This window comes from Pygocentrus nattereri, chromosome 21 (genome assembly GCF_015220715.1).
Source record: "Pygocentrus nattereri isolate fPygNat1 chromosome 21, fPygNat1.pri, whole genome shotgun sequence".
NCBI lineage: Eukaryota > Metazoa > Chordata > Actinopteri > Characiformes > Serrasalmidae > Pygocentrus > Pygocentrus nattereri.
In genome coordinates this window covers 28,976,224-29,000,048 of record NC_051231.1, presented here as the reverse complement: position 1 = coordinate 29,000,048, position 23,825 = coordinate 28,976,224, and the positions used below count along the sequence as shown (strand labels likewise).

Genomic DNA, 23,825 nt, shown 5'->3' with positions numbered 1-23,825 from the left:
GCCATCTCGGCTGCTGAGCACACACTTCTGAGTGCACACTTCAGAGTGCGCACTACTACCCCTCCACTCCATCTGGCTGCCTCATTATTCCCCGAGGAGGGCACAGAGTGCGGACAGCGTGAGCTCTGGAGAGCTGTTCTAAAGCATGGCTTCATCAGGGCATGCGCTGCCCCGGGCTCTCCGCTGGCTCCTCGTCCTCCTGTCCCATTCCAGAAGGCTCTTTTTGGCTCGCCGTTCGTTGAAGGATAATGGGGGCTCGTCCGTTTAATTGCTCAGGATGGAGCCGTATAAGAGTGCTCAATGTCTCGTTTAATTGCGGGTTGTAAGGAGGGGTGATAAATAGTTAGCGGTGGCGTTTCGTTGTTGGCAAAATGCTGCATCCACTGCACTGCTGCAGTTAAAGACTGTGAGCCTAACCTTTATTTACTGTAATTTTTTTTTATTATCTGTACGCGGTTTAGTGCAATAAATAATGCAATTTTTACGATTTTCCCGAATTTCTGAGCATATTGTCTCTACATAAAAACAAACAACTGTAGGTTTCATTACAAAGATAATCTTAGCAGTAGTAGTAGCATTGGTGGTAGTATTGGTGATGGTGGTGGTAGTATTGGTGGTAATAGTAGTAGCACTGTGGTAGTGGCAGTAGTAGTAGTATTGGTGGTGGTAGTATGGTGGTGGGGACATGGATGATTCTGAATCGATTCACAAACAACTGTAGGTTTCATTACAAAGATAATCCTAGCATTATTAGTGGTAGTAGTATTGGTGGTGGTAGTAGTAATAGCATTGAAGGTGGTATTACTGGTGGTGGAAGTAATACTATTAGTAGTGGTGGTGGTAGCATTGTGGTATTGGTGGTGGTAGTACTGATAGTAGTAGTGGAGGTATTGGTGGTGGTAGTGGTAGTATTGTTAGTGGTAGTGGTAGTAATAACATTGGTGGTGGTGGTGGTGGTGTAGTAGTGGTAATAGTAGTAGGGGGTGGGGGGGGGGTCAATTCTTAGATGCATCACAATGTGGATATGGATGATTCTGAATCGATTCACAAATGTCAAGAATCGACTTTCTAAGTTGTAATTGATAACGTAATGTTGACGCAACGCAAAAGGCGGAACTTTGCCAAGTTGGGAAGTGCAGTGCCCGGACAGTCTGTGGCGTGCACACTATATTAAATGCTAGTGCAGGGGTCGCAACCCACATGTTAATTATTTGTGCCATTTTGTCCTTTCACCAAAATTCAAACCACTTTGGGAGCCACATGTTGAGCACATTGTACCATCTTAGCTATACGTGTCTCAGAACGTGCTAATGTCCTAGTGTAGGGTAAAAATATAACACAGACTTACTCTGCTCTGCTTTAAGCTTTAGCTCAGCTTTAGCTGATTTTCTTGCATCACCAGCTGTTCTACAAAAGTAGAACAGTTTCTTGTAAAATGTCTCTCAATGTTCTACTTTTTACGAGGATGAAGTCTCGTTCGAATTTTCCCGCTCCACCTTAAATGACGCATGGGATGCCAGAATGGAACTGCTGCAGCAGTTAAGGTGGAACGAGAAAATTCGAACGAGAAACTGACTTCAGTTTCACGTGGTTTTTACTGTTTGACAGTTTCTTATTGAAGATAAATGAAACCAGCTAGAGGGATTTTAAATGCAAGCAAGTCTATTCGTCTCCAAATCATCGATGCGTTTTATCACAGATGGGTGGCAGCCTGTGTCTCGTGTGCTCCAAACAAGAGCAGTGAATGAGAGTCTTCCAGTTTACTTGCCACATCCCTTCCATTTGATTTCTTAATAAAAGATATTGGAAGTAAATTCATTATAGATCATTACAAATACTTTGCTTCAAAACTTCCAAGTCGTCACACAGTGAGAAAAATGACCCTGTATAGAAAAAAAGCTGCGTTTATAATCGTTTTATAAATGCATCGCAGCCTCTGAAACGTAATTGAATTCATTTTTGAGGTGCTTAGAGATTCCCACCCCTAATTGGTGGCAGTAGTAGTAATAGTATTGGTGGTGGTGGTGGTGGTGGTAGTAGTATCGGTGGTACTAGTAGTGGTAGGAGTAATTTAATTTTATTTATTTATTTATTTTTAACCATGGAACCTCCGTTTGAACTAATTCAGTTAAATGCTCCATAGTTACTTATAATAATAATAACATAGTAATAATAACAATAATAATAATGAGCTTTAAGCTCATTTAGAGCCTTAAAAACTAGAGTTTTCAAATCTATCCTGAACGATACAGGTAGCTAGTACATCTCTTTCAAAATGAGACTGATGTGAGCTGTCTTTTAGCGTTTATTAGGATCTGCTGCGTTGTGTATGAGTTGTAGAGGATGTAAGTCCAGTGATGATGTAGGTCTAGTAAAAAGAGCATCACAGTGGAGAGATAAAAAGGCCGAACTTTGTGTTTACATGCAGCCCAACAACAAAAACGATAAAGGTCCTTATCCTTAGCGTATACTGTAGTAATGGAGTTATGTGCATGTGCAGGTGGTGAGAGAGAGCCCCAGAAGATGGCTGAACCTGCAGGAGTACCAGAGCAAGAAGCTGATGCAGGACAGCGGCGTGACCGTCCAGCGCTTCTTTGTGGCGGACAACCCTACCGAAGCCCGGGATGCTGCCAAGAGGCTCAGTAAGTAGCACCTGCGTGCTAATATGGAGACAAGCTAATATGGAAGAGAAAGTGGCTCACACGCATGCTAACACCAAAGTGGTAACTGAGGTAAATTTCTGCCGACACAGCAGCGTGCTGAAATAGAAACATGATGAGCTTTAAAAAATATTAAATGGCACCCATGACCAGAAGCTGGGCATTAAGAGGGAGAGGAGCTAGCATTTCTATGCCAACACAGTGACATACTACACTCTTAAAAAGACGGTTCTTTAGTAAAGGGAATGGTTCTATATAGAACCCTTTCATGCCTTCAGGTTTATGGATACTGTGTTGTGTATAATAACACTGTTATTTTAAACACTGTCCACTCTATTGGACACTCCCACCTTGTCAGTCCACCTTGTAGATGTGAAGTCAGAGACGACAGCTCATCTGCTGCTGCACAGTTTGTGTTGGTCATCCTCTAGTCCTTCATCAGTGGTCACAGGACGCTGTTGGCTGGATATTTTTGGTTGGGGGACTATTCTCATTCCTGCAGTGACACTGAGGTGTTTAAAAACTCCAGCAGTACTGCTGTGTCTGATCCACTCAGTCCAGCACAACACACACTAACACACCACCACCACCATGTCAGTGGTACTGCAGTGCTGAGAATGATCCACCACCCAAATAGTACCTGCTCTGTGAGGGTCCATGGGGGTCCTGACCACTGAAGAACAGGGTAAAAGGGGGTAATAAAGTACCAGAGAAGCAGATGAACTACAGTCTGTAACTGTAGAACTACAAAGTGCAGCTATACAGTAAGTGGAGCTGATCAAATGGACAATGAGTGTAGAAGCAAGTCATAATGTTATGCTTGATCTATGTGTGTACGTATATATGTGTGTGTGTGTGTGTGTGTGTATATGTATATATATATATATATATATATATATATATATATATATATATATATCCTTTAATTTGTCACCTCTAGTGCCTGGGTTACGGTAAAAGAATGCAGCATATATGTGTCCCAGCTCTGGAGGTGCTGAGCTGTTCTGCTTGACTAAAGCAAACACATGTAGGGCTGTAATTTTGTAGCAGTCACAAAAATAAATGTGTGTTATATTTTGCCATTTTCTTCTTTTGTGAGCGTAACAACACAAGTGCAATTTCTTTCCTTTCCTTTTTTCACTCTCTTTCTTGTAAGATACCTCACTCCCTCTCTCTGCTGGTGTATTGTTCCAGGCGCACGTGTGTGTGCACATCTACATGCACACCCACACGTGCAATGTGTAATTCATTGATTTATTTTTTTTTTCCCCATGGATGAGCCCATCCACTGTGTTGTGGACAAGTGCAGGTGTCAGACGTTGAAAGGTGCTTGATTTATTTCAGCGGCCTCAGAAAGAATGATGCTGCCTTCATGTGTTTGGTAGATGGTCAGATTTCAAATCTCCATCAAGCAGAGTCTGTATGCCGAGCTTATTTAATGCACTGCTGATTGTTAGACAACCTGGTCAGTTTCAGTATAGACCTTTACTTGCATTATAAAGTGTAATGTGTATAATGCAACTTAACGATGTAGACGGTATGGACACCTGCACATTTATGACATCCCATTCATTCAGAAGCGCATTTGTGAGGTCAGACACTGATGTTGGACGAGAGGGCCTGGCTCGCAATCTCCGTTCTTCTTCATCCCAAAGGTATTTGATGATGTTGAGGTCAGGGCTCTGTCAAGTTCTTCCACACCAAGCTCACTCAGCCATGCCTTTATGGACTTGGCTTTGTGCACTGGAGCTCAGTCATGCTGGAACAGAAAAGGGTCTAAGATTTCCCTGCATTGGAACTAAGGGCTCTAGGCCAATCCCTGAAAACAACCCCATAGCATTATCCCTCCTCCACCAAACTTTATAGTTGGGGCAATGCAGTCTGCCAGCTACCACTCTACTGACATTCTCCAATATGTGCTTGGTGATGTAACGCCTGCATGCAGCTGCTCGGCCATAGAAACCCATACCTTGAAGTTCTTGCCTCAGTTGTTGTGCTGATGTTGATGCCAGAGGTGATGTTGATGCTCTATGCTCTTCAGCATTCGGCAACCTGCTCTGTAACTTTAGGTGGTCTCACGCTTTGTGGCTGAGTTGCTGTGGTTTCTAAACACTTCCACTTTTCAATAATCCCATTCACCATTAACTGTGGAATATATAGGAAGGTAGAAATTTCACAAACTGACTTGTTGCAATGCTACGACAGCACTACACTTGAATTCAATGAGCTCTTTAGAATGACCCGTTTTTTCACAAACATTTGTAAGGCCAGGCTGCATGGCCAGGTGTTTGAATTATACATGTGGCAATGAGACTGAATGAAACACCGGGATTCAGTGATTATGTGGTGCATCCCAATAGATTTGCCCATATATTAGGTGAATATGTCTACCTGATGTCCACTACTATGAAAACTTATCATTTAGAACAAGACTAAAGTTTTTTCCACCACCAACGTCATGGCACCACTGGCATTATGTGCAGGGTGGCGGACATTTATTTCATCTAGCAGCTTTGAAAACCTCTTGTCTAACTGCTAGCATACATGCTAACAATGCTAGCATTATAGCTTCTGAGCTAGCTAATGCTACGTCTGTCTTTAGAACGTGGTAAATCCAGAGATGGACGCATCAAAATGCGATTCTGTTTTACACTCTGATGCGCTTAGTGATGATGTACCAGTGCTCGCTGACTTTAGCTTCACCTGGAAAAGTGTTAAACAACAGCTTCTACTGCAGGGTGAGATTTTCAGACGTAGCTTTGAGCTCGAGCGCACAGCGCTCTCCGCTGTTACTGCACTGCTAATTACAGTGCTGCTTTTGACTTGCGTTTTAATGAATGCATTTTCTGCTTTCTGTCATTATCTTTTTGTTAGCCGTACACTGTTGGACATCTGGGGCACTTCATATCATTAGGTGTGTAGAGTCAATCTGACACTTGCAACACTAATAATGGCAAACGAGCAGTTAAATAGTAGCAAAATAGTTCATTTAATTTCGACACGTGTCTGGAAAATGTATTTTTGGCCAGGCATCAGCGACCTGATTGGCTCAATTTAAAATGACAACACGTTCATTCATAAAGACGCAGAGATCGTCATTTTTATTGTTGGTGCTTTTATTGTGAGGCATGTTGAGCATTTTTAATGCAAAGTAAGGTAAAATAATACACACTCTCCCCTATCAAGGGTGTATGTGAGACAAAGGTCTGGATTTTACAGGCTAGAGCAGGTGTCGGCAACCCAAATGTTAAGAAAAGCCATTTGGTCCTTTCAGCAAAAATCAAACCACCTTGGGAGCCACAGCGTTTTATGTCCATTTTACCATCTTGGCGGTGAATATGTCTCACTGTCTGCTAATGTACTAGTTTAGGTTAAAAAAATCCAGTATAATTGAATGTCTGCACTTAATTTGCTCTGCTTTAAGCTTTCGCTCAGCTGTAGCTGCTTTTCTCACATGTCCAGCAGGAAACTTTTATGCTCTCTCTTCGCCTTTTTGTTAGCTACTAGGTAGGTGAGATTGTTGTCTGTGTTGCTATGGAGGCCAGCAGTTTGCGCACCAACCTTCAGGGTTAGAGAGTGAACTAGCAGTTGTACATGAACACCAGCGTTTCAGACTATATAGTATTAAAACTGTGTTGAATGATCAGCAGAGCTTTATTTTACTGTAAAGGAAGATTATTTTGATTTTGCCTAAAAATCTGATTCTGTTGTGGATCCACAACAGGGCAGTAAAAGACCTGCGCGATGCTGACCCCATGGGCCACTGCAAGTTGTAAGTGCAAAATATATCTGATGTGAAAGTAACAGCCATTCTGACCAAACAACGATGTATAATTTGATCCACTTTGACAGTGGCAGTGTGAACCCAACCAAACCATATGACGCAATGTCCCACAAACCCAAACTCTTGTTTGGAGTTTAGAACGCCATTAATAACCTGTCACCTTTACCTTGGGATTAAGGTCAGGGTCAGTAGCAAGTCAGAAACTTGGGGATCAAATTTGTTTCCAGTCCAACTTGCACTGAATTCATGTGCAACTTTTAGATCAGGAGCCCATCTTGATGATCATTCGGATAAAGTAAAGTTTTTATAATACTCTTTATTCATTGTCATTATTGATCTTTGCAATAATGATGTAGCTTGCTACACATTAAAAAAGCCCATGGCAGTCTGTACTCGTCCATATATGGACACTAAGCTGCGAAAACAGCTCATTTACATACGTCAGTCCTGAAGGCACAGTAACAAAAACAGCCCGTTTAAATCTAAGGCTTTAAAAGAGGCTGGAAAATGGGGAAAATGAATTCCGACTGCTTTTGGTTCATAAAACCACAAAAGGACCTCAAATATGAGAAAAATACAAGATATGAGCCTTTCAATAATGTACCAGCTTGACTGTAATATATCACAATACACTGCAATCACAATATGGTATTTTGTCCGTATCACAGATCATGCAGCCCTAACATGAGGGCAGCGCAAGTGGCCGAGGGACAAGTGCGGGAGCTCAGCAGAGGTGGGCTAACGTGCAAGTGCCTCGGCTACTCTCACTAAGCCACGCGTGCCGGGTGAGTGTGAGGGAGCCCGGGCCTCTTTCCAGAGGCTGATCCCTCAGCTGCCCGCTCTCGCGCCTGTAATCTGCTCTTTATCTTGCTGCTCACAATGGGCTTTAGCGCAGCCTGCCGCGCTCCCTCACGCTCGCCGAGCTGCTACGGTGCAGCATGAGGCTGTGCGACAGTGTTTCATCCAAATGCTTTTCTGGCTCCCTTTGAAATGAACAGAGCAGCGCTGATGCCTCATTTGTTGAGTGTGTGTATGAGAGAGAGAGAGAGAGAGAGAGAGAGAGAGAGTGTGTGTATAGTAGGGCCTGAGCGATAAGTACTGTCACAATACAAATACTGAAGGAGTTACAATTCAAATAGCCGATAATCGATAGATGTAGATATTAAAGTTTTATAGCTTTTTTGAAATGACATTTGCTGTCGTATGTAAACATTGTTAAAGATTCAAAATGTTTCACTCCTCAGTCCATGCAGTGCCGTGCAAAAGTCAGAGACCACCCTTCCTTCGTTTAAATAACAGTCAAAAGTTCATTAAGTAAGTTATTACTTTTTCAGGGGATATTTTTGAGGAGATTAAATGTAAGATAATCAACTTGCAGAAGGAAAGAGAAAGTGACAAAAAGGGGAAAACAGGAGCTTCCAAAACTGGAGTTACAGATGCAGAGAAAAATGGGACTCCTAACAACCACCCGGAACACCTAATAGACCATTCAAACTGCCCCCATCAGATAAACAAAACTTAATGGTTTTTTTCGTCTTTGAGAAGGAGGAGAAAATCAAGCTGCTTCAGATCTCGAAACATCCACAGGATGTTTCTGTCCATCCTTCCACCGTGAGAAGACGACTCGGCTCTATAGATCTGAAAGGATGTGTAGCTGTCAAGGTGTCTCATTGAGAAAAGAAAACAAACAGAGCAGCTGCTGTTCTCAGAACAATGAACCGGCCACCCCAGAGTCCAGACCGCAGCATCACTGAATGTGTTTGGGATTGCTTAGAGCCTGTGGTCTAGATCAGGCCCGTGGCACAATCCAGTCAAGCCCTCAAAATTATTTAGGTTTTCTGTGTATTAGCTCATGTAGTGAGCTGCACTACAATATCCAGCATATATGGGACAGCAGTTTTCTGCACAGCTGCACACGTCATATCACCAAACACGCTGCAGCTGCAGTTAAACCGACAATCACTCTAAACACTCAGCAGCTCATAAAATGATCCCAATAATTAATGAACTTGCAGCAAAGAAAAGATGCCAGGTAGGTTTAAAAGACCTGCATCCTGAGGACATTTAGAGATTTAACCGTTATGTCTAGCTAATCTAGCCATTATGTCGAGTAATCACATGTAACATTTGAAGGTTTCCTACAAGTGGCAACATTTTACTGTTTACATTTTGGCGTATTGAAATATAAACTCTCTGGCCCATGGATTTGTTGAGATTTTGAGTAAAGCCCTTTTAATGGTTGAGTTTGACATCTCGGACTTGGATCATTAAATGCAGAACATGCTACCAACTTCTAAGTCTGAGCTTTAGAACATCCCTGCCGATTTTTTGGGAAATCTAAAAGCAACTCAACCAAAAGAGGATGTAGAACTTTGAGCAGGCTTCTTCTTTTCTTAGAATCTACAGCTCTCATTTTAGTGTTCTTTGATTTTGCTTGTCCATTTTAGCGCATAAACGGCTGTTCAATGGTGGTCATTAATATATATTACCTCGTTAACATGCTACATTTGATTTAATTACCACGTCCCACTGACTTTTATGGATCTGGCACATTATCAGTATCTTGTTGATGCTGATAAATCTGGGAGACCTTCATATTGGCCTGTTTTATTGGCCAAACAATATATTGGGTGGGTTTGTAGCACTGTTCATATGATTGTGTCAGGTCGTGTTTGAGGGACAAATCGGAACAGCTTTCTCGTTTTATCCGACTGAGTTCGAGCTGGCCTTCGTCACTCCTCTTTCCAGCTCAGCACGCATGGCTCCACAACCGGGTCTCCACGGGCCTCGGCATTGCCCAGCCCGGGCCGCAGTGAGCCGAGCTGACCAGGCGAGACGCAAATGGATTTCTGTCACCGCGGCGCGGCCGCCAGGTTTTTCCCCTCCGAGACGTGACGGACACTCACTCTCCCCTCTGTGGCGGACCCATTTACCCATGCTGCAGTGCAGCTGACAGCTCAATCGGACACTCTGTTTTGCGCACACACACTCACAGACACAGCAAAGATGCTTTAGAAGGCCATGATTTATTGCGCTTGTAGCTTTAGGGACTTTAAATTCTCGCTATATGGAGAGATATTCTATTGGAACATTTATGGTGTGAGGAGATGGTCTATAGTTCTGTTCCTTAAGAAGAAACTTTTTTGAGGCTTTTGTCTTGCTATTCAGAGAAGATGGGAGGAAAAAGTGGAGCAAAGAACAAAGAGAGGATATAAAAGTTGCTGTCCTGGAAGTCCGAAAAGACTTTTTTTTTTTTTTCTCCTTCCCCCCCTCGCTCTTCAAGTCGCCTGCTTTATTTGCTGACTGGCTGTGGGCCTTGATGCTAATGAAGGCGCACCTGTCTCCAAAGAGGGCCTGTGTTTGGCTTCTAAATAGGGGGTCTAAGTGATCTAACTGTCAAAGAGGCAAGCCTGATGCAGCCTTCATCACTCACAGGTTAGATTATGCAGCTTCAGCACGCAAAACACACATGCAGATACCAGCTAAAAATGCCTTCACTGCACCATGATTGGAAGATGAACCTGAAGTGTTTTTTTGTTGTTGTTTTTGCTTTGAGATGCGGTAAATCAAATCTAGGAGAAGGCTTTCAGAAAAACTTTGAAAGCGTCCAGGAAAGCTCTGCTGCATTAAATGTACTTTAAATGCCCTACATAATAAAGATGTATGCAGAGATTGAAGGTTTCTGTGATGAGGAAAGGATTTAGCTTTTTTTTCAGTGCTGCCGAGATATCGGAACCATTTTCTGTGCTGTAAGTAAAGGGACAGAAGTCAAGGGACACACCGACCAAAGTGAAATACATCCTACACATGCTACAACAGTGCTGCAGTAGTCTCCCTTGGGTTTAATTTTTAAAGGGTGGTCTTTTTTGAATTTCCATTTGCTTGTAAATGTAGAAGGACGTGAAATAGCTGACATGGACATATTACTGCTAAGAAGCTGAATCTGCATTATTGCAACTGTGTACCTGTAGTCTTCAACTTATCATTAAAATGGAGGAAATGGATTACTTAAATGACATGGGTGACTTGTCAGATGAGAAAGCAAACTAAAAGCTAAACTTAGCAAAGAAGCTGTCTAATCTTACATCAGTTTGGTCTTTTTTTGAATGAATGAAAAGGTAAAAACTTGTTTATAACATTCATTTTGTGGTAAATAAGGATTAAATCAGGACTATGATTTTGTTCCACACCAGAGTAGTTATTCTAATGCTAGTTTAGTTGTATTTAGTACTTGAGTTTGGTGGCTAAGCTAAAAGATTTGGGTGACACCACAGAGATTCCCAAGGATTGTACAGTCTATTTGCTTTATGCATGCTGAGGTATTGTAGCAAGGGAACACTCAAACGCAAACATGAAAATGATATAAAATTCGATCAAACCGATGAGGTACCCAGATGTAATGCACTGCAGAGTATAGCATAACACGACAAATAAGATATTAAACTGTAGCTTTGGGCTGGAATAAAAACTTCCTTCGTTCAAGTTCACTTGTTTTAATGCACAGAGTAGATGCTATAATACAATCTAAAGTATGTGAGCTGGATTGCAAGGCTGGCGCTCGCCTGCCATCTTTTAGAGAAAGCGTCTAATGAAGACAAATCCGTGTTTTCCCTGCCTCTCCCGTGTCAGCCATGCAGCAGGGCCTGCTCTTGTTTTCTCCAGCCAATGAAAGAGTTGCATTATTTTGGCCTCCGGTTTGCGCCATTGGCCGTGTTGACACATGCATCTGCCGGGTACATGGTGATGGATTTTCCTCTTAGAATGTTCCAGATCAGCCTGCCCAGCGTCTGTGGGAGGGAGCTCGAGTCCACCAGGGACGAGCGCTGAGCCCTCTAATGGACGAGGCGAATATGGAAGAACATTTGGCCGTGTCTTATTCATCCTCATCGCTCATCTTCTCCCAAATGACACCCTTTGTTAACGGCCCAAATCGGTTTCCGGCCCTAAAGGGAGATGCCAGATTTGATTTTGCTTAAAGATGGGAAATTCGATGACATATTGGTGTTGTGATGTCTGACGTGTGTGCTTGTAGATACGGATTGTTACGGCAAGCAGCCAAGTGAGTTCTTGAAGTTTTAATGTCCATCTGATAAATTCAGATTATCTCGAGCTATCTTTATTTGCCATCCGAAGCTCCTTGGCTTTATTCCATTTAAGTCTTGCAGATGTTTTTTTAGATTCCACAAGGTCTTTCTCTTTCTTGCTTCCTTTTTATTTCTCTATTTCACCTTACCTCTTTATGCTATAGGCATAAAGCCTATCCTTTTTCATTAAAAGTCAGAGAAAAAACAGTCAACAATTAACATGAGAATGAGCCGTATGAATTCATATAGCCTGAAGATGAATATTCCAGTGCTGTTTCGTGGATTGCAGTCAAATCTCTGTGCTTTTTAGCGTAGTGGCTGGGTTTGATACCCTGTGTTGATGCTGAAATGTGCTGGCATCAAACCACCTTCGAGGAGACAGTTGGGGAGGTACCCACTTCTGTCTCGCTTATTCATTCTCCCTTATTTAATAACTGCAGTCCGTACACGATGAGCACACTTTGACATTCGCCCTAGAAGAACCCTTTGAAGAACCTTTGATTAAGGTGATTTGCTGCTAATGTGTTGTCACGTTTAGACGCGAAGTGTTTGCTACACGACAGCGCTTCTTCTTTTTTTCCCCCTTTGTGGAGGGCGAGTTCCCGGAGCCGTATCTAGATTTCTCAGTTCAGATCATTTTCCTCTAAGATTTAGGCTGTTATCATCCCTAATGGCTGATGTGATCTGGGCCTTGTTGAGAGCAATTACTTTGAAGAATTGCGAAATTTCAAAGGCGTGCCACCACTGCTTAATTCCCCATGATCTGCACTGGCATGCCATCTTTTTCACATAGTGAAGAATTATTCTACATATCTCAAGTAATGCAGGCTTTTTTTTTTATTAAAGGAGCAAATCGCTGCAGCTTTCAGACCAGCCAGAGTAGCTGATTTTTAATAAGAGCATCCAGTGGTGTTGGTAAGTTGCATCAAGAAAGTTGAGCTTTGAATATCTAGTGGAGAGTTTTATCTTTGTCTTGTTATTAGCTGCAGGAATTATACAAATGAAAACACTTGTAAAAACCTGCCTGGTTTGAAACACCTTGAAGTAAATAGTGTTTAAAGGCATTTGCAAAGCAGGTATGCTAGCTTAAATTAGCAAATTAGCAGGTCCAGTTAGACTGACTGCATGTCTTTGGACTGGGGAGGAAACTGGAGTTTCCAGAGGAAACCAACGCAGACAGGCATACTCCACACATTCCCGGTTCTCTGGCTGGGAAACGAACCCAGGGCCTTCTTGCTGTCAGACAACAGCGCTACCCACTCCACCACCGTGCCACCACAGCATTTACTGCATGTTGCGCTTCTTTCTGTACATCAGACTGAATGTTTTTCTCCAATAAAAGGTTCATTATTTGAAGCCTCATCAAACCTGATCCATTGAGTTTTAGTTTGTACATGACTGTAGTAAGTGTTGAGGCATGAGGCATGAGTCAGCGCAGAACTTCAGTGCAACTTGAGTCGCCAAACGAAGTTCCCATCACTAATAGCAACACCGCTGCTGCACTGGAGTAGTATATATGTTTAAAGAGATCTCTGTTAATAACCTCTGCTAACCAGGCTGTGGTGCTCTTTTGGCACTTTCCCACAATCTCAGCTGATGTGTATCAAAGAACTCTGGGCCTGTTTTTAGTTGAATTTCATTTGGAGCATATTGTGTCTTCAGAAGCCAAGAGTCTTGGTTCAGTTGTGAGTCAGAAATCCGAGTCAGAAATCTTGGCCTTATTGAGGTTTCAGAGTTCAGTCAGCCCCACTGTGGTGATGGAGGTTCTATAATCTGCTTTTCTTTCACTACAATGTAGTTAAAGAGCTTTCGGTGTCAGATGCTTAATGATTGCGTAGGTTTTCCGATTCAGCTGCTTCTGCTCCATTGTGGTTGAACAGATGTTCCATTTTGGAACTCCATTTTGCTCATTGGACGTTCTGCAGTCAGCAGCATTGGCTCCATCGTGGTAATGGAGTTTGCAGAGTCAGCCTTCAGCCTCCTCAGCTGTGTTGTGGTTGTTCGTAGAAGTTCCAGAGCTTCCTTCGATCCATCAGCTGCCTCAGATCCATCATGGTCGTAGATGTTTCAGAGTCAGCTGCCTTAGATCCATCATGGTCTTGGAGTTCCACAATCAGCTGCCTCATCTCCGTTTTGGTCATAGAGGCTTCTTCAGAGTCAGCTGCCTGATCTCTGTTTTGGTCCAGAGTCAGCTGCCTTGGCTCAGTCATGGCTGTGAATGTTACATAGTCAGCTGCCTTATCTCTATCTCAGTCAAAGAGGTTCCAGAGTCAGCAGCCTTGGCTTCTTCATGGTCCTAGAGGTTCCACAGTCAACTGCTTTGGCTCCAACTTGATCATAGAGGTTCCATATTCAGCTGCCTTGGATCCATCATGGTCACAGAAGTTCCAGAATCAGTGGCTACATGGTCAACGAGGGCCCAAAGTCAGTCCACTTTGGCTCTGTCATGGTCATGGAGGTTCTAGAATCTGTTCTTAGGCTCCATCATGGTCACAGTGGTTCTAGAGTCAGCTACCTCATGGAGGTTCATGTTCATATTATGTATGCAGTCATTCTAACAGGGCTTAATATAGCTTTTATGTTGTTGTTGCTTGCTGGACAACATGGTGGAACCAAAGCCAGAGGAACCCGAAAAAGGCAAAACCGTTACGTGAGTGGAATAATCAAACTGGATGGGTGAAATGATTTTAGAAAAGAGTCGATGCCCTGCCTGGTTTCATTGTGACTTTGGAGGTTTCAGCTGCCTCAGCATCATTGAAGGTTTCCAGAGCCAGCTGCCTCGGCCTTTTTGTGGCAGAATCAGCCGCCTCAGTCCCGCTGCGGCTGCGGAATCAGTCGCCTCGTCTACGAGAGAGCCTCAAAGCGGCGCCGCTCTTCCATCTCGTCTCTTTCTTCTGCCTGCTCCTCTTCATCAGCTGTGTCAGACCATATGTCTCATTTTGAACCCACCACTCCGCCATGTCCCAGCCATCTGCCTCTCTTTCTCTCTCGCTCGATCTCTCCTCTCTTTCTTTACACGAGCCTCCGCAGCCAAGCGTGACGAGCGTAGAGCCTCCCTGTCTCGCTGTTATATGTTAAACAGAATCTGCACAAACGACTGGCCTCGACCTCCGTGTTTATATATTTATTTTCTGAAGGCCTTTGTGAGCCTTGTTTTGTTTCTCGGTCTGACGTTCATTGTCAGAGATGGGCTTTGATAGGCCAGCACTGGTCAGGCCAATTTCTCTGATGGGAGATAAAAGACGTTTGAAGTGGATTTTTTTTTTGTGGTGGTTGTTGTTGTTTTGTTTGTATGCATGCTTGTTTGTTGTGCAGCTCCTGTGCTAATAAAGTCCGATTGTTCGATGTCATGAGTTCAGTGGGGGCAGCATGACTGACAGCGTCTCTGAACTCGTCTGTGTATTTGTGCTGTTTCGAGTAGGGCTGGAGAGCAGGGGGAAAATAATGGAACGGAATGGAATGATGCATGATATGTACCACAATATTAATCTCTCAGAGGTTTGATCAGTTGGAACAAATAAAGAAAAAAACAATGCCTGGTGCCACATTTAAAAGATAAATATGAGTACAGTGATCTTTTAACACTGAATAGTTAAACAGGACTAATTATGCTCTCTTTGTAATGAAACATGCAGCTTGTCATTGTTCACTGAAAGGCCCATATGCTACATTTCCCCCCAGAGGTCAGTTTATAATGTTTATATGTGATTGTTTATGGTACATAAAACCACACATTGTTCCAACCTGTCTTTATTACTTAGATTCAAACAGGATGTTTTTGTTACTGTGGCTTTAAGACTGATTTATGCAAATGAGCCTGTTCTGATTGGCTGTTCAGTTTTTGCTGGAGCACTCTAAGTTCAGTGTCAAGGGGCCGGGGCTAAACTGTTGTAGGCTGAATAGATAGAAATATGTGAATGTGGAGTTTTGTGTGGGGTTTTTTGTTGGTTTTTTTGTGACATCACAAAAACAATTCATTTGAACCAGGCGGTCTTTGGATCTTGGGGCCCATATTAAGGGCTGAATGGAGTGGGGCGTCACTTTCTGAAATTTTAGCACCCTTTATGATTTTAGCATCCTCGATCAAGCATTGATATCAATGATATTCTCAAAGGTATATTTTGATGATTTGATGGAATTTATGATGACAGTGAATATCGTCATACTGATGAATGTGAATGTGTATTTGGGAATTTGTACGGGCAGAACGATTAAGAAAGTTCATAATTCAGTGAGTGTTTACATGCACTTAATAACAATGTCTGTTTTCGCACGTGTGCAGACTGAGAAATGTGAAAGAAATCAGAGTAAGAGTTCACATGCATTGAGAAACCTGATTAGTTCTTAATCGGAGTTCTTGATCACATTTCCAGACCTTACTCCGATCTAAGAAATCAGAGTATGCTGTTTACATGACCAAACCCTGCAGAATAACTGGCATCATTGGTTGCCAGATTTCCAGTGAGTGTTTTTTTTTCTTAAGCACTATTATTATACAGGCAGGTAAGCCCCCAGTAACTTTAGCGATTGAAGACGTCAATTCTTGGATTTGAAAAATTGGCCATTAGGCTTCAGGGGTGATGTTTCAACTCGGAGCACTGAGTTTTCTGACTTTAATCAGACTAGAGATACAAAACTGATATGTAGGAGAAGTCTAGGTGTCTCTAAGGGCTCTGTGTCAGACAGTTAATGCTAAATTCCTGTGTGTTTCCTCAGCAAGATACAAGCAAAGTGATACAGGGCTGAGAATGTGAATGTAAAAAATGTCTCCATTTAAAAGTGCTGCTTTTCCTGACTTCCCAAAAACAACGGATTCTAAACGGTCTGTTTTTGCAGATTAGTTTCTGTAGTACAGAGGTTTCAGCCCAAATGTTAAGCAGAGCCATTTCAGCAAAAATCAAACCACGTTTTATATCCATTTTACCAGCGTGGCGGTAAATATGTCTCAGTAGCTGAAGTCAGCTTCTCATTCGCCAGCTTCTTGTTCAGATTTTCCCGTTCCGCCTTAAATGGTGGAGACGGCCTTGTTTTAAAAAAAAAAAAAAAAAGCGAAGTGACTTCAGTATTCAGACTTTTGGCCGTTTCTTGTTGCAGGTTAAACATATGAGGAAACCAGCTGGAGTGATTATAATTTCAAATAAATCTATTAGTCTCCAAATTATCGAGGTTGGTCTTAAATCTTTCTCTTTGTTTTTAATAGCTACTCTTAGCTACTAGCTAGGAGAGATTGTTGTCTGCATTGCTAAGATGACCAGCAGTCTGCGCGCCAACCTTCAGGGTTAAAGGGTGAATTGGCAGTTCTGTATTGACTCCAGTGTTTAAGACCATTTATAGTTAAAACTGTATAAAAACAATCAGCAGAGCTGTATTTTACTGTGAAGGAGGATTATGTTACTTTCATGTACAAATCTAATTTTGCTGTGGAGCCGCAACACGGCAGTCGAAGAGCTGTTGTGTTGCCGACCCCTGCTATAGTGTGTGTGTGTGTGTGTGTGTGTGTGTGTGTGTGTGTGTGTGTGTGATAATACATTAATAATAAAGTTGAATGTAGTATGTCAACAGTGGCAGGTTTTGAATCCTTAATATCCACATTAGTACATATATGGAAAAACAGCCTGTTTTAAGTTCATTGTTTTTGTGATGTCACAAAAACCAACACATTTACATACTGTATATCAATCCGTGGGCGGCTTGGTGGCATGGTGGGTAGCGCTGTCGCCTCACAGCAAGGAGCGTCTGGGTTCGATTCCCCGGCGGGGTGATCAGGGTCCTCTCTGTGTGGAGTTTGCATGTTCTCCCCGTGTCTGTGTGGGTTTCCTCCGGGTTCTCCGGTTTCCTCCCTCAGTCCAAAGACATGCAGTCAGGCCAAATGGACATGCTGGGTGTGAGTGACTGTCTGTGTCTGTCTGTCTGCCCTGCGATGGACTGGCGACCTGTCCAGGGTGTATCCTGCCTCCCGCCCGAAGACTGCTGGGATAGGCTCCAGCATCCCCCCCGCGACCCTGACGGAGAAGTGGCTTAGAAAATGGATGGATGGATGGATGGATGGATGGATATCAATCTGTTCAGCCTATAGAAGTTTAGCCCCGCCCATTCATGCTGATGCTTAAAGTTTGTCACAGTGCAAAGCAGCCAGTCAGAGCAGCGGTCAGATGTATATGTCAGTCTTAAAGGCACAGTAACAAACCAGCCTGTTTGATCAAAGCGGATGGAACGGTGAGAGAAAAAAAACCTGATGCTTTAAACCAGACAAATTTTCTAAGCAGACCTCAGGGAAAATGTAGGGCCTTTTAAGAAAGCAAGGAAATTTCATTTTTCCATGAAATGAGGCCTTTTAAAGGTCGTTCACTGAATCTGTGTTTGTGTTTATGAAGTAAACACACGTGTATTTGTCTTGACTCAGTTTCTTCCCGGAAGTGGAGCCTCTTCAGGCTTATGAGTGCACGAATGGAGGCCCTTGAGTCTCTAATGGAATCTACTCTCATAAAACAACACGGGCGCAGGAAAAAAAGCCATAATGTGAAAAAATCTCTCGAGTTTATGAATCATAAAGAACTGTAATTGGCCCGGTGATTTGTGCCCCCGTGGTAAAACAATAGCGGCGGCTTTTCAAATGATTCTGCAAATCCATCGGCGGAGGGGAACACAAGCCGCGTTTCGACGAGCCCACAAATCAAAATGTAATTTGGCTTTCCTGACGGCTCCTCTGGATTGACATTACCCACGGTGCATTACTGCTCCCCGCGCCTCCGGAGCCTCAGCGGCCGCTCCAGCAGGAGCTATGACGCCATTACTCGGCTAATGCGTGCTCCAAATTGCATGTTTTATTAGGGCTGTTCGACGCTCCATTGAGTGCTAAATTTGTAAGAAGACATAGTGTTATTATTATTATTGTTATTATTATTATTATTTTTCTTTTTTTTTTCTCTCCTCCCACTGACTTTGTTCCAGATCCTGTTTCTGGCTGGCTTGCGTCTGGCAAGTGTGTGTGCGTGTGCACCCGCTGGGCTTGCAAATTCGAGACTACTGTAACCATCGACAGACGGCGTGTTAGACTCTCTCTGCCTTTGTTGTAATGCAGCTGATTTGCGTGAAGAAGGCTGAAATTGTGAATGATTGAGTGCGGTCCAGCAAGCGTGGCTGTTATGCCTTTTAGTTATGGATTAGCCCAGTAGGGGCGTCCAATTCTGGTAATTTAGTCCCGCATGATTTCGTGTTCAGATACACCTATTAAACCTTGTAACTAACTGCTGTGTTGAATTCAGTATTTTCAAGCAGGAAAATCGCAAAAGCCCTTTAGGAGTGGGCACCCTTGTCCGTTGACCACCCTTTCCCTCACCTCTTCCCCAAGTAAGTATCTCCAAAATAGAAAGTTTACAGGAGAGGGCAAAAACATTCTTAGCTTTCAGTGGAAGTTCATGTAAAGAGTGATTTTGGAGCATTTCTTTAGGTCCGTTCATCATAAAACTTTCACACGATGAAAAGAAAATGTTTGTTGAAATGATGTAGAAAAATCTAAATCTACTAAAATTGAGATACATGGTTTCTTTGGACTGAGTCTATATGAAAACAGGGATCTGTAAATCCACTTTAACCGGTATTTAAATTAAAACAGTACAAATACAACAAGTAATTTGGCGTTTTATCAATTTTTTATATTTTGTCTACTTCATTGTTGTGAATATACCTTCATTCTGAAATCCATACCTGCAACACAAAGGTTGGGACAGCATTGCGGATTATAAAGTACAACATTCAACAACAAGCACAGCTTGGAATGAATTTAATTTCAAACATCTTGCTAAAAAAATGAAATATTTAAAGTCATAACATCATGAAAACATATTTTATGGTTCCGCTATAGGGATTGAAAAAAATCTCACCTTTTTAATAAGTAAAGCACATTAACCTGGCGTTGTAACTCACTCCTAGCAATCTGAAGGTTCTCCAGTAGGAGGTGCTGTTAGCATGTAAATCACTTTAGTGTTGTAGGTGAGTTCCAATGAAAATTTTAATTGAATCAGTTAATCCTATAGAGTATGTAAGCTAAAGACTGTGTTTATAACTCCAACAGATGTGTTTGAGTGTTTCACTGGCTACATGCAAAGATTTTTCCAATCTGATTAAATACATTCCAATTATAGATTAAGACGGAAGTGTCTGCTGACTCAACAGTCTGATGAAAATCTCTGTTTACATGCTCACTGCAGCCAATCCGATCCAAAATTACACACATGCCTAAAGCACCACTAAGTGTAGACGTTACCAGACATTGAGCATCACTTGAGTGAGATGAGCAGCAGTGAGCAGTGCTTGTGCTTTTAAGTACTTTAAAATGATGTCAGGAAAAATGTCCCTTCACATGTCCTGATTAAAGTAGGCAGAGAGGAAGACGTTGTGTTTGACACACAGAAGCTGGACGTCTGTCCCACCGCCGTCTTTTAAAGATCAGAACATAAACTTCGTCTCCTCTGCAGACCAGTTTCTGCTCTGCCATATCTGATAAACTATGGAGAATTATGTCATTTTGACGGGGTGGTCCTGTTTTAATCGTCGTAACTTTTCTAGCCTTTACAGTACCGGTTTAGCGGCCTGGGAGACTCACAGACCATCACATCCGTTGTACATATCACATGTGATGCTACTCAGCCAATCAGATCTGTGCATAAAATGTGCCCTTGCCAAAGTTATGGCACGTTTTTATATGCATTTATATTTATATGCACTTCTTTCCAATATCGAAATTGAAAAAAAATTAGCAAAACATGTTGTTTGAAAGGGGGTCTCCAAACTTTTGTAAACAACTGTGTTTAATCATTCACTTTTTTCAGCCCCCAAATTTTTCTCCTTCAGCTGAAAAATACAAAAGGGTTGTTTTTCAGCAGACAAAATTTTTCTGCATCCCTGCACCCCCTGGGTATGAGTAGGAGGTGTGTGTGTGTGTGTGTGTGTGTGTGTGTGTGTGTGTGTGTGTGTGTGTGTGTGTGTGTGTGTGTGTGTGTGTGTGAGTCTGAGTCTGTCCTGTTGCTGTGTATGTTCAGCAGCTGTGCTCTTTTAAGGTGGATTGGAGAGATTGGAGCCGCTCAGGATGTTGATTGACATAGACATGCAGGCTGACAGCTCGCTGAGTGTGTTCCAGCAGCTAGAATGAAGCTGGATGCTGCCCTGGGCCACACACACACACACACACACACACACACACACACACAGTGGCTCAGTCTGGATCTGTCCTGAGCAGAAGTGAACCGCACTCTTACCGCTCCACTCTTGCATCTGCTCTGGTTATTGCAGGGAAAAGTGAAAGTGACGTAGTTCCTTTGTGGAAGCTTTTCTTCCCCTAATTACCTCTGCATGCTTTGGCCCGTCGGTAAATCAGTTTCAGGGAGGCAGTATAATCTCCCTTAGATTATGTTCTCACTGAAAGAATGTTTGCCCTGCAAATAAGCCTGAGCGCAACTAATCTGTATCCAGCTTCCTGCAGAAGACAGCTCGCTTATTGATCCTCAAAACAAGACCGTAACGAGAAACTTTAGTTTCAGTTCCAGAGTGGAAAAGTGCATTGCCTAAACATTAGAAGTCGCAGTTATCGCTGATGATAACAGAAAGCGGTATGAATTATTTCTCAGAAGTAGCTCATTGGAACAGGTGGCGAAATTGTGGGGAAAACGCAGGTTCTAAGCTTTTCATCTGTACCACATTTGTGTATATAAGTAGACGAGATCTTTTATTTTGATTTGAATTTGATTAAAAAAAAAAGTTTTTAACTTTGAAACAAATGGAATCATAAGTGTTCGCACAAGCTACTGTAAATGACACTAATTATACTGGGAGATTCACTCGAAAGAGGCCCTGAATGTTCTGTTGTAACTCTCAGTAGGATGAAGCAGTGTGAACCAAAAAAACACACTACATTCCTTGATGTATGTGTAATGGATTGCATTACATGTGATGCTGGAGGTGATGCCTGCCTTCTCACAGACACATGGAGGGGTATGGAGTTGCAAACAGAGGTTAAATGATGAGACGTCTGTCCGGCACCTTCCTTATCGCTCCGACGTGGGTCATCCCGGCTTGTTCAAGCTTCCATATACTGAGGACCTCATTGCACGTTGTTTCAGTCAGATTGATTCGTCCAAGCGAGAGTTATTACAGAATATTCTGGGCCTCTTAATAGGTATGTTATTATTTGTTTACTTACTTTTAAATAAATATATAACATAATACAAATTAGAAGTACAATAGAACAGCAGTACTATAAAGGGTCAAGTCTGCATGCTGTCCACTTGGTGCTTAACTTGGTCAGCGTCACATTAGTGGGAAGATAAGTAAAGTCTAAAACTAAAGTCTGGGCTACTTTAGCGATATTAACCCTTGTGTGGTGTTGGGGTCTGTGGGACCCATTTTCAGTGTTTATCAAAATAGAAAATTATGCAATTTATTATTATTTCAACCTCAGATTTCTTGGTCTTTGCTCATTTTCTGTGAAGAACATAGAACACATTTTCAGTGTCTTCACTCTGTTCACCCCCCACGCATTTATATTACACATGTGGTGTTGGGCTGAACCCATGGGGAATAAAGGTGTGGAGGTGATGTGTCCTTCACTCTGTTCTCCTTCTACATGGCTGTGTGTGTGTGTGTGTGTGTGAGGTAGGACAGCGTGGACAGGCTGCTGACTGGCTACAGCTGCTAAAGTAGATCCCTACACTGACCACTTGGTATTTTAAATTTCTGGTATTTTAACATAAATTGTTATGGCTGTATTGATTTAAAAAAAAACAACAATGCGATGGGTCCACCAGACCACTAAGTAACAAACACATCAACATCACACAAGGGTTCATTCACCACTGATTTGGAACTATTTTCTTTATTAAAGAACCCCCGAAGAACCATCTATCTCTTCAAAAAAAGGTTCTTTTTAGAACCATATACAACACATTCTTCATCAATCTGAAGAACACTTTCCCCATACAAAGGCTTCTTTGAGTGTTCATGGTTCTATACAGAGCCATTTTCTGTACTAAAGCCTTGAAGAACCCTCCTTTGTAAGAGAGTATATACTCAGTTGTCATGTTGCCCGTGGAAAATGAGTGCAGTCAGCTTAAATAACTGCGATCATCTCAAATTATTGTGATTAGGCAATTATGTAGTAGTTGTGACAGGCCTAAGGGACATGGCTGTAATTCCTATTTGTAGAATATTATTATAACATAATATAGTATTATTACCTAATACAGTAGTGTACTGTAGATCTTTGACTTTACACTAGAAATGTTAGACAGTCTAGTCAAACACCTAAATTATTGTTGTTCAAAGGTTCTTTAGCCAAGAAAATGGTTCTATATCGGACCACGAACACTGAAGAACCCTTTGAATGATTAAAGATCTCTTGCCATGATGAAAGAGAACCTTTCTGAAAAGGGTTCTATATAGCACCAAAAAGGGTTCTTGCGTTTGAACAAGCTTGGCATCATAGCAATAGAAGAACCCTTTTGAGTACTGTATAGAACCCTTTTCAGAAAGGTTTCATATAGAACCATCTACAGCACATTCTCCGTCAATCTGAAGAACACTTTCATGATGCAAAGAACCTTTTGACCCCTCAACAAGCCATGGGCCTGCCGGTGGGCCCACGTTTTATTACACACTTTATAACCTAAGAATAGCTCCATTAGTTTTACATTGAAGTCTGTAGTAAGCCTGTACTGAGTGCTGTATAGAATTCTTTTTTTTTTAATGGTTCTAAGATCATTAACACGTTATCTCAAGAAAACAACTTTGCTATCTTGAGATCACGATAATTAACTTATTTCAAGATAACATTTGTTGTCTCAAGATAACAAGGTAGCTATCTCTTTATTTCAACTAACGACTTTTAGTATTTCGAGGTAACCAACGTGTTATTTCAAGACAACAACGTTATGAGATAAAATAATCAACTCATGTCAAGATAACAATCCAGAAAATTATAACTACCTCATGGCCTCGTTAGACTGGTCACAGGTGGGCCCAAAGTTTTATTACACACTTTATAACCTATTAATAGCTCCATTAGTTTTACCTTGACGTCCCTGTAATTACTGAATAATAAGCCTTTGTATGAAATAAACCTAGATTGTTAAGGGATTAATCATGCATAAGGTTCTTTAAGAGTTCGTGATCCTATATAGAACCAGTGTCTCTACTAAAGAACCCGTTTTGAAGTTTGTATTACATCTTCATGGTTGAAAACAATTCAAGTTAAAATGATTTAAATATATCCTTTAGGGTAAAGTATTGAGGTATTAATGTATC

The 23,825-nt window shown here is 42.0% G+C and overlaps 1 protein-coding gene across 1 annotated transcript in view; it reads left to right on the top strand.

The window, feature by feature from the left end:
* Window positions 1–23,825, top strand: part of suclg2 (succinate-CoA ligase GDP-forming subunit beta) — a 188,663-nt gene that overhangs the window by 42,000 nt on the left and 122,838 nt on the right. The window contains exon 2 of the mRNA XM_017711485.2: window positions 2,501–2,642. Within this exon, the coding sequence (XP_017566974.1) occupies window positions 2,501–2,642 (142 nt within the window). The remainder of the gene's footprint in view (window positions 1–2,500; window positions 2,643–23,825) is intronic.